Consider the following 11,820-nt stretch of genomic DNA (forward strand, 5'->3'; position numbering starts at 1 on the left):
CTGCTCCTGCCCGTATTAGAACACAAGCACTAACTGCAGCCCCAGCACTGAATTTGCTTCAAATGGCATAAGAGGAGCCGCACTGGCAGCAGTCAGCACAAGACTGTCAGCATAACATGCCGCAGGTCTACCACATCTCTCCTCCTCTACCAAATCCCATGGCAAGGATTTGGATCAATTTTATGTTTGGTTTAAAGAACTGTTTCACCTGTTCTTCACCAGCTCTGCAAAGACCAGTCTATTCACAATGGTTCAGCTGGATGATTTCCCTCTCATCAGACAGGAACACACATTTTTTAGTTTTAGGGCTGGTTCTGATGTGACAGGAAACCATGGTTCCCCGCCATGTGAGCAAGCTGTGCCAAGCCTGGCGCTCCCCCATCCTCTCTCCTCTTCTTTGACACGCAAAGGAAGAGGTCAAAAGCAGCAGCTTTCAATTTTAAACTAATCACAGTCCCCTGTTATGTCTGAACTATCGGAGAACAGTGATTAGTTCCAAAATGAAAGTAGATGCCTTTGATCTCTTCCCCTTGTGGGCAAAGGAGGAAGAAAGAAAAGAATGTGTGAGCCTGCAGCTTGTGCATGTAGTAGGAAATGGTTTCCTATTCTGAACCAACTCTTAAAGCGGATATCTGGATATCCTGGATAATGCCCAAGACTGCCCTCTCTCCCACCAGGATTCCTCAAACCTCTTTAGTTCAGGGAGTGGGTGGAGAATGTGTGTGTTTTTTTATCCTTACTGATTCATCTCCCCGAGGCCTCAAGAAAAAAATTAACACGAGTGGCAGAGAGCCACACTTCTCCTGCTAAAAGGTCAGCGCTTAGGGCAGCTGTCCCACTTGTCCTATGGCAGAGTATGAGTAGAGTTCTGGAACTTGCACTGATCCTTGAGGATGGGGTGGGGAACGTGCACTCCCCCAGATGTTGCTGGACTGCAACTCCCATCATTCCCAACCTCTGGCCATGCTAGCTGAGGCTGATGGGAGTCAGAGTCCAACAACATCTGGAGGGCCACAAGTCCCTCTCCCCTACTTTAGGAGGAGGATGTCCTCAGCCTTGTTTGAGAACCAAGCATCCCTTGGAACCAGAGCCAAGCACTCTGCATATGAAAGCAATTTTCCAGTGTAACTTACCAGCACAAAGAGTTTCTTGTATCCGACCTTGAGGAAGCCAATTATAACCCCCTTTCCAGTCCTGGGAGCAATGAAGGGAAAAAAAGATAGTAATGTTTTATATATTTATAAGGGATGGATAAGCAGGGCTTCACTGAGGCAAGAGTGGTCTAGAAATAACTTAGGGGTAAGCCAGCCTTCCCCAACCTGGTGCCCTCCAGATGCTTTGGACCTCAACTCCCATCAACCCCAGCCAGCATGGTCAATGGATAGGAATATTGGGAAATGTCGTCCAAAGCATTTGGAGGGCACCAGGTTGGGGAAGGCTAGGCTAAGCCATGTTTACAGACCTGAGAGATCCAAAACAGAAATAACACACAGGGAATATCAAGGAATCGCTCGATGATAAGCGGTAGCAAGAGAAGTCAATGGCAGCATTCACAATCAGCATACTCATGCACCCTGACCGATTGCTCCCGCTCAGCTTCTCCCACCAGCAAGAAAGACTAAACTAACAAGGAAGCAAAGCTTCCAGTTGTGTCTGAGCTACTACCTTGGCTTGTTGCTTCCTTAACAACCCAACAGAGTCAGGCTTCAGACTCCGGTTTGTTTGGGGAGTGACATCCAGGAGTCTGGCTTTGGATGTGAACAGGAAGCTTTTGCTTCCTTCTGCGTTTCTGGTTAGTTTTGCCAGTCCCACTGGCAGAGAAACCAAGCAGAGGAGATTGGTTCACAAATGATAAGCCACAAGTCTCAGCAATAAACAGGGGAAGATTTTTATGTTTTTTAAATGAACCTTGTTATTTCAAAGATTTTGCCTATGCTACCAAGTTCCCTGAAAAATATTTTTTACAATAACTTTGTAAAGTTATTGTACAAAGATTGTCAATTTTGTCAACAAAAGATTGTCAAAGTTATTGTACCAAGCAGATTGTCTGTACCAGGGGTATTGAACCTCAGCCCCATGGGCCATATCTGACCCACATGGGGGCCAAATCTGGCCCACATGTGGTTCCCCAGATGGTGATGGCTGAGCCCCTTGCCCAGGCGCCACTCCCTTCTTCAAACCATTGATCATTTGGTGGTTTTCCAGCTTTTGTATCATTGTCTCCGCCCCAATTCTAAAAGGTTGAAATGCCTTTCCTGAGTCTTAGTTACTAGCAGTAAGAGCTTTAAGCTAAAATATGTTGGTATTTTTGGCCCTGCCCACTCTGGAGAACTTCTCCAAAACTGAATATGGCCCTCAGGCTGAAAGGGGTTCAGTACCCCTAGTCTAGGCCTCTTGCGTATATGATCCAGAACAGTGGTCTTCCCCTGCTGCATTCCAAAATATTTCTACAGAAATAACTTGGCCTGCAATCCTATACAAACATAGCTGGGAGTGTGTCTCACTGAACTCAACAGGACTTACATCTGAGTAGTTATGCATAGGGCTGCAATGTTACAAATCCAGCCCCTCTTGCAGACGCACTCACATTTTTGCTTCACTGTCCTTCAGGATGTAGAGAACATGACGGTTGGTTTGCATCCGAGAGGCGCTGGTGATTGGAGTTGGCAGATTCTGGGCCTGAAACCAAAACGATTTGAGTTTCACCCACTCAATGGGCAGGGCTGGGGGTTGGGGGGAGACTTGGAAGGGCAACCAGACAAACTGATATCTGAACTGGAGCTTATATGCCTTAGACAGAAAAGATCCCCACTCTTCTTTCTTGCACCCTTTAGGCAAAATTGCCACTGCCTTACTGAAAGATGTGTCTCCCAGGCTTGCTCAACTCATGACCCACAAAGCCAAAAAGAGCTCACTAAGTTACATATGACATCGTTCCATGGACTCAGAAAGGCTCCGGTTTGTGCTGGCAACCTGGGACTACACACACAGGGGAGTGGTCAAACATCTGGTAAAAGCTGCATTCAGCCTGGTGGGTCACATGCTGTGCAGGCCTCATAGATCATTTCTGGAATCCCAACGTGGCTTCATTTAATATCCTGTTTATGATTTTTAGACAGCCCAAGCTGCTGCTAAGGCTTAGGGTGAAGAAATGTCCTGTATATAACCGTTGTTGTTATGTAATGTTTACTTTGTGTAGCCTCTGTGAGAATACAATGTATCTGAGTAGGCTCAAGGCCTTGTTTTGTTACTTCAAAGGTCTGTGTAATACTTGCTTAGGGAACAATCCTACCGCCGCTAGATAGCGGCTAGATGGCCATAGGACTGGTCAGTTTCTGGGAACCGACTTGGTAGCCCACGCTCCAAGGTTGGTTCCCGGAGAACTGCCTCCCCACCCCCTCCCCCGCCGCCTTATCGGCAGCGCAGATTGTCCCTGCGCTCTGCGCTTGTAAGAGCAGCGCAGAGCAGGGCAAAAAGAGGCATTCCCAGGGGCGGGGTGTTCCCAGGGGCGGGGCGTTCGGAAGTGCCGGTACGACACTTCCTATGTGTTGTCCAGCCTCCCCATCCTGCGCTCCGATCGGCTGTCTAGCCGCCAATGCAAGGTAGCAGAAGCACGGAGGAGACAATCCCCTCTGCGCTCCTCCCACCGCACACTGGATAGGCGGTTGCCTCTGAGTTCGGAGGCTGTTGCCTATCCCCATAGGACTGCGCCCTCCGTGACATTCTGAAGGGGAGAAAGAGACAATCGCTTTGAATACTGTTGATGGGGCCTGAATCAGGAACATTCAATTCTGATTGGCTGTGGATTCCAGCTAGGTGGAAAAGTGGCTGAGAAATGACAGCTGACAGTTAGTCAGGGAGCCAATTAGTAATCAGGGAGGGAGAAGATCTGCTGATTGGTATGGGGTGTTTGAGAAGGGCTAGAGGAAAAATGAAGGGAAAGTGAATAGCTAAGGCCTAGATGTTAAGCTATTCCTTCTCTGTGGGATTACCATACATGGCTGGTGAAGATTAGGTGTAGGGAGCAGGTGTCTGTGTTATGCCAGGAGGCTGCCCTAAGATCACGCCAGAAGAAGGTTATACAAGCAGGCAGTAAAACCCAGATAAAGTGTCCAAGCAGCCAGAAGCACAACAAGAGGAGCTTTGTTACAGTCAAAGCACAACAAGAGGAGCTTGGGTACAGTCAGAGGAAGACTGTACCCAAGCGCTGGACCTGGTTGTGTGTGTGTTTGGCTGGGGTGGAGGTTTAGAGAATTTGGCCTGAGGTAAAAGAAGTCATTCAGAGACTTCTTGAAGCAACAGTATCTCATGAGTCCTTAAGAACTGTCACTAAGCAGTCTCCTGAAAACCCCAAAGTAAATATTCGTAATCCCTTATGTACAAAATGTCCCTTTAATAAATTACTTGTTCAATAGTTCATCTTGTCTCAAGTGTTGGTGCCCATCTCATGCTTCAGCCTCTTATAGCAGCTACTAGATTTTAAAATATTCTAAAAGAATTGTTGGCAGTGGAAAAATGGCAGCTTGTGGAACTCTTGAGTTATAGTAGCAGAGAGTTCCTTAGGCCCTGAAATATAAGTATTTACTATAAATAAGAAACTCCATAGGTGGGATTGCCAAGTGAAAGAGCAGTTTCTCCATAGGCAGCAGCTGGGGAGGGGAAATCCTCCATACTCAGGCACTGGTCTCCTTTGTTTCATCAAGAAGGCAGAAAGGGAGAGGGCTCGCTACTGTCCTTATTTTACTGAGATAAAGGCTGCCTTATCTATTCAGCCTCTGGATGGATAGGTATTCATCCTGAGTCATAGACTCAGCTGTGATCAGAGCTCAGACCTTCAGGGTGCAAATCCAATGTATCAGCCATGATGGATACATAGATCTGAAACTCTGTCCCCTTGTCCCACTTAAACTTTCCTGAGGTTGAACTGAGCTTACTAGGAATAGGCAACCTAACTTTACGTGTTATCCTGAAGCTTAGGGCTAATACAGCCCTCCCCAACCTGACCCCCCGATGTGCTACACCACAACCCCCATCATCCCCAGCCAGCACAGTCCTGCTGACTGGGGAGAATGGGAGTTGTAGTCCAACAGACCTGGAGAGCGCCAGGGTGGGGAAGGCTGTTCAAATAGATTTCAGCCTCCTCTGATTTTCCCAGAAAGTAGAACGTATTCCCTGGCCCTTCAAAATCTCCAAACCCAAATCCTGACTTACCTTAGCAGAGGCTGTGCCCATTTCATCTATAATCGTCATGAGCTGCTGCTGCAGATCCACCCTGGTGATAAAAGAAAATAAACTGGGTTAAGAGCCAAAAGGATCTCATCACAAATGAAACCTGTGATAGGAAATGGTCTGAATCCCCGAGGAAGGAAAGGAACATTTGGCATGTTGGAGGCACAACCAAGTACAAAAAGTACCAGGCAAATGCCTTGAAGCCCAATCCTCTGCACATCTGCTGAGAACTAAGTCCCCCAGTTTTAATGGGACTCACTCCCAGGTAAGTGTGCACAGGACTGCAGCCTTAAGGCACTTTTGGTTCAGGAGTACAGCTCCAATCACTGGATCACCCTCTTCTCCCAGAAGCTAATGAGGCCTGGTAGGGGAGGGCCCATAGTAGGGTGGCAGAGCACATGCTTTTCATGTCAACCTTCCCCAACCAAGTGACCTACAGGTGTTTTGGACGACAGCTCCCACAACTTCTGACCACTGGCCATGCTGGCTCAGGCTTTGAGGACTTGTAGACCAAAACATCTGGGAAGCACTAGGTTGCCTATCCTGGTATAATAAAGGAAGGTCCAACATTCAACCCCCTTTGCAGTTCAAAGGTTCTTAGGTGGCAGGGCACTGCACCTGAGACACTGAAGCAGTGACTGGGGATGCTTTCCCAGTGCTTTATTTTTCCCACAGAAAATATTTTTCCCACAGAAATGGATTTTTTCCCATTTTATATGATCATTGGTAACAATGAATGGATGCCAGCTGCAAATACAATATTAGGCCAGCTTGGCAGTTTCAAAGTTATAATATTTTTCAAGTGATTACCCCCAGTAGCAAGCATGTGAATGTATACATACATGCCACCGAAATAAATGCATATCTCCCTGTGAAATAGGCAGGGACTACAAAACTGAAGGTGCCCCAAGAACTTCAGCAGAAGAGAGCTGAACCCACAGAGGCCCATTTAGACCACCGCAGAGGCCTTTGACTTAGATCCAACAGGGGCTAACAGCTTCTGGTCAAGATGGGCTGGGCAGGATGGAAGCACAACTTATCTGTAAGTGTTTGGCAAAAAACTTGTGTGTTTTGCCTGTTCCTGCACTGAAAAGGCTTCAAGGTTGCATTTGGCCAGGGACTTCTGTCTCAAAGCTGGCAACCTATGGTAGCAGCCATAGGGACAACAGATCATTCCTGGAAGCACACACTGGCTGGGAATGATGGGAGTTGTAAGTGCCCCACATCTAGAGGGCACCTAGCTGGAGGAGGCTGCCTTACAAATGGGCATCACTAGATGTCAATTGCCACTTTGCCTCCAGAAGAGGAGTGCCAAGGCTCTGTTCCTAGTGTCACTCACAGGCTCTTCTATTCTGTGAAAGCAGTGGCTTGAATCCAAATTTAGTCATACTTGAGAAGAAGAACCATGGAAATGAACCATTGGGTCTGCTTCTCCAAGTATGTCTAAATCTGAATCCCACAAAGTATATCTAAGATGGCAAAAAATATTTAATATTTCAGCAAACACAGTAGAGGTCAGTGCAACATTACATAGATGTTGAACATTTTTAAAGCATTACTTATAAAGAGCTCATGTAAGTGGCCATACAAGAAGCGGACAGGTTCCACCTCTCTCTCCCCCTTCAAGATACTCTTCAAAAACCCATCTTTTCTGTGAAGCCTTTGGGCACAGCCACATAGTACTCAACCCCTACTGAAACTAAGCTTAAGTACACATCACTAAGTATTTATCAGCTAAGTATTTCTATTCTTGTCAGATTACCCCCACCTTCATCTGCCTCCTCTCCCTCCTTTGCTTTCCCTGTATCAAACTTTAGACTGTAAGCTCCTTGGGACAGGGACCTGTTACTCTCAGAAACTTGGCCCATTACCCTTTGCCTTGCCATCCACACACACACTAACCAGGGTTTAGTTCTTTTGTCTTCTTTTACTACTAGATGCATGTCTTCTTCCACCTATTGTAACAGCACTCAGGATTCCAACTCTGCCTGCTTCTCGACAAGCCTCTCCATTACCCTACTCTTACCAGAGCTGGATGAATCCAGGAATCCTGACCCTCAGTTCTTCCCCAGTCTCCTCTAACCATACACCAGTGTCCCCTCCTGAGACAGCAAAAACTGAAACCTCAACATGGGACAACCAGATAACCCCATTACACCATGCAGTGACAGAGCTGAAGAGTCTGCCCTGGAGCACACAGAAATCATAGTAAGTTACTGCAGCTGGCTGACCACATGTAGGCAAACAGCTATTCAGAACAAAGATCAATTTATTTATTTTTAAATTAGGAGAATGGTCCAAGAACCCTGCCGTATCACACCCCAGTACACAATTAGTTGCCTCTAGAAAGCCCATAAGAAGGAAACGAAGACAACAGTCCGATCCTGCTGTTGCTGACAAAAGCAGATCTGCCCAGTCCAAGGATGAGAGATGGTCAAGAGCCAACCTACCCATGGGACCAGGTAATCCCAAAGCTATGGGATCTCCCCACTATGACATGCACTACCGATGGACAGCAAGATAGAGATAATTGTAATAGAAAATGTTATAGCCCACAGAAAACTATTTCTTTTAATGCTCCAAAACCATGGTTTTCAGACTGTGTTCTGAGGAACTCTAAGCTTCCTTGGAGTTTATTAGGGGTTCATCAAAGAGAAGGTAACAGCAGACAAGCTTCAACAAAAAGGGGATTTGTCCACCACTACTCATTATGCCAGCAATATAAAGCCACAAGATAGCATTGAGAGTATCCATTCTAGGTCAAGTTCTCTATTAATGTGGTGGTAACGTGGGGCCCAATAGATCTAATAAGTACCTTACATGAACTACGTATGTACCCTAAAAATATGCCCTAAATCTCCTGCAACACAGAGGGGTCCGTGACAGGCATGTGGGATACCTTAGTGGGCAAGTCAGTGCAGAAAGGGTTTACATATATAAAGTTTTGAAAATACAAACACCAGGGACAATATCTGCCACAGGGGACTATTACATCATCTTCCGTGCAGAGTTACAGGACAAAAAGATAGCCTTTGCAAGTCATGTACAACATTAGGCCTCATTGCCCCAACACAATGCATTAAAGTAACTATTAGCCAGAAAGTGCAGGATGACAGCTACAGCCAATTTTAAACATACCATACCAACCCGGTATGTGGGGCTGCCCTTATGCCTGGTTCGGAAGCTGCAGATAAAGCAGAAGGCAGCAGCTAAGGTGCTCATTGGGACACCCAACTATGTTCACATAACACCTATGTTAAAAGAACTGCACTGGTTGCCTATTAGCTACCATGTTCAAGGTTGCATTATTGTTGTTGTTGTTCAGTCGTTAAGTCATGTCCGACTCTTCAGGACCCCATGGACCAAAGCATGCCAGGCCTTCCTGTCCTGCACTCTCTCCCAGAGCATACTCAAGTTCATATTCATTGCATCGGTGATGCTATCTAGCCAGCTCATCCTCTGCTGTCCCCTTCTCCTTTTGCCTTCAGTCTTTCCCAGCATCAGGGTCTTTTCCAGGGAGTTTTCTCTTCACATTAGGTGGCCAAAATATTGGAGCTTCAGCTTCAGTATCTGTCCAATGAGCACTCAGGGTTGATTTCCTTTAGGATGGACTGATTTGACCTCCTTGCAGTCCAGGGCACTCGTAAGAGTCTTCTCCAGCACCACAGTTCGAAGGCATCGATTCTTCGGCGCTCAGCCTTCCTTATAGTCCAGCTCTCACAGCCATACATTACTAATGGGAAAACCATTGATTATACAGACCTTTGTCGGCAAGGTGATGTCTCTGCTTCTTACTATGCTGTCTAGGTTTGCCATAGCTTTCCTCCCAAGGAGCAAGCGTCTTTTAATTTCATGGCTACAGTCACTGTCTGCGGTGATCTTGGAGCCCAAGAAAATACAATCTGTCACTGCTTCCGTTTCTTCCCCTTCTATATGCCAGGAAGTGATGGGGCCAGATGCCATGATCTTAGTTTTTTTAATGTTGAGTTTCAAACCAGCTTTTGCACTCTCCACTTTCACCCTCAACAAGAGGCTCTTTAGATCCTCTTCGCTTTCTGCCATTAGGATGGTATCACCTGCATATCGGAGGTTGTTGATAATTCTCCCGGCAATCTTAATTCCGACCTGTGATTCATCCAACCCCGCGTTTCTCATGATGTACTCTGCATATAAGTTAAATAAGCAGGGCGACAATATGCAGCCTTGTCGTACTCTTTTCTCAATTTTGAACCAATCGGTTGTTCCATGTCTGGTTCTTACTGTTGCTTCTTGTCCCTCGTACAGGTTTCTCAGGAGGCAGGTAAGGTGGTCTGGTATTCCCATCAACTTGGGACCAGGATACCTAGCAAACCGCCTTCCCCTATATATACCCAGCCAACCTTTAAGATCTTCAGAGGTGGCCTTGTTAGTCATTCTGCAAACAAGAGAATGTCACCACATAATATCTAGAAGGTGGGCCTTCGAGGTGGCAGCACCCACCTTCTGGAAAACCTTCCCCCATGCAGTTTGGAAGGCAGAAAATATGGTATATTTCAAATACCTCCTGAAAGCGCACTTGCTCTTACAGGCTTTCTCTGGTTTGTAATTAATTGCAATTAATCATATGCTGCTCCATCTTACTGTTCCTTGTATTATGCAGTATTGTTATTTTAGTTGGAACTGTTTTTAATAGTGTATTTAAATGAGATTAATATTTATATGTGAACCACTTACAAATATTATATTAAGTGAGCAGGGGGGTGGATTCGATGGTCTTGTAGGCCCCTTCCAACGCTACTATTCTATGATTCTATAAGTGGTATATAATTATTAATAATTAAATAAATCCAGGCTGTGCATCTATGTTAAAAAAAATGTCTCTACTTGTACTTTAGATCGCTCTTGGTCAAGCAGAGAGCTAGAAATCATGCTCTGAGGCACAAATTGCTATTAAACTAGCAACATGTTTGACTAGATGCTTTACTGTAATAAAAATATACAAAAAGATCTTCAGCACACTCCTGCAAGGTGAGCCCAGACTAAAGATGGTGCCATGTTCCAAGGTCACTCAACAAATCCAGGTTTTAACGCAGCTTTCTTCAGTCTGTCTAAATGTCTATGTGTTGTCTTAAAGACAATAAATAGGTGCAGATGGTAACATGCACACCTGGGGCAATGGATTTGTCAATGATAATTTATCATCCTATCTATCATTCATGAACTCAAGGTTGCACACATGGGGACCACCTCATATTATCCTCACATCAACCGTGTGCAGTAGGTTAGGCCAGCCTACCCCAATGTGTTGTTGTTTGGTCGTTAAGTCGTGTCCGACTCTTCGTGACCCCATGGACCATAGCACGCCAGGCCTTCCTGTCCCCCGCTCTTTCCAGGAGTGTGCCTGCCAAATGTTTTGGACTACAACTCCTATCAGCCCCAGGCGGCACTACTGTTCAGGGATTATGGGAGCTGTAGTCCAAAACATCTGGGCATCAGGTTAGGGAAGGTTGAGTGTAAGTGGCCAAAAAGCCAGGTCACATTCCACTCCCACTCGGCCTCGGCTCAACTCCAACACTTTTCCCACATCGTAGTACCCAACATGCTCCAGGGGAACAGACAACTATTACCGGCATGCCACACGCCTGAGACAATAGATGGGTGTACGGACACAAAGACCTGGAACACTGTGAGTGGAACGCGCGCGCTTGTGCGGGTATGTACAGAAGGAACGATTTCCCATGATGCTCCAGGTCAGACAATGGACAAGGGGGCCGTTATGGTCCATCCTACGCAGGCTGGGAGGAAATCACCACAAGCTAGGCTGGCGGGAGGCAGGTGGAAACGGCAGGCCACGCCGTTGCCATGGTTACCTGTGGGTCGTGGCGAACCCAGCTCCCCTTCGGCCCGATGTCTGCAGGCGCTGGTCGACCGTCGTGATCCGCTCCCCAAAGAGCGCGTCCACGTCGAAAGGGAACTCCATGGTCCCGGCATCCGGGTCCCTTTCTTTCCCCTCCTCGGTCGCGTGGACTTCCGCCTAACAACGCAAGGGACCGCCCCCGAGCGACGAGGGGTGCTCGGCCCCGCCCTTAGCGACCAGGCCTGCTCGCAGCGCCCCGTTGCCAGGCTCGCCCTAGCAACAGCGGGATGGGCCTAACAACCACGCCCTTCTCCCCAGCTAGTGTCTAGACGGGTAGGCGCGAAGCGACTCAGTACGATTTAGCTACAGGAGATATCCGCCGCGTGGAATGGAGGAATCCAAATGAGGATGCGTACCTATGCGCATTCCCTTGGGAGTAAGCTCTGTCGAATGTGTAAAAAGAAAGGAAGTTCCTCCTGTGCAAGCACCGGGTCATTACTGACCCCTAAAGGGACGCCGCTTGTACTGGTGTTTTCATGGCAGACTACAGCGGGCTGGTTTGCCGTTGCCTTCCCCAGTCGTGACCACCTTTCCCCCAGCAGGCTGGGTACTCGTTTTACCAGCCTCGGAAGGATGGAAGGCTGAGTCGAACTGAGCCAGCTACCCGAGACCCGGCTTGCGCTGGGATTCAGTTGTAACACTGCACCTACCACCCTGTGCCGCACGAGGCTGTTGAATGTGTTCCACCAGACTAA

The 11,820-nt window shown here is 47.2% G+C and overlaps 1 protein-coding gene across 3 annotated transcripts in view; it reads right to left on the reverse strand.

The window, feature by feature from the left end:
- ATAT1 (alpha tubulin acetyltransferase 1) overlaps positions 1-11,335 on the reverse strand; it is a 36,713-nt gene extending 25,378 nt beyond the window's left edge. For 2 of the 3 annotated variants that reach the window (XM_084830413.1, XM_084830412.1), the window contains exons 1-4: positions 11,079-11,247; positions 5,212-5,272; positions 2,588-2,679; positions 1,134-1,194 (exon numbers count right to left, since the gene is read on the reverse strand). In XM_084830413.1, the coding sequence (XP_084686539.1) occupies positions 1,134-1,194; positions 2,588-2,679; positions 5,212-5,272; positions 11,079-11,188 (324 nt within the window). In that variant the 5' untranslated portion in view covers positions 11,189-11,247. Of the gene's footprint in view, positions 1-1,133; positions 1,195-2,587; positions 2,680-5,211; positions 5,273-11,078 lie in introns of all 3 variants that reach the window. The other variant, XM_084830411.1, reaches the window with a different exon arrangement.
- Positions 11,336-11,820: the final 485 nt, after the last annotated feature.

The sequence above is a fragment of the Heloderma suspectum genome, chromosome 2 (genome assembly GCF_057233095.1).
Source record: "Heloderma suspectum isolate Gila_16-S chromosome 2, 16-S_ref, whole genome shotgun sequence".
Lineage (NCBI taxonomy): Eukaryota > Metazoa > Chordata > Lepidosauria > Squamata > Helodermatidae > Heloderma > Heloderma suspectum.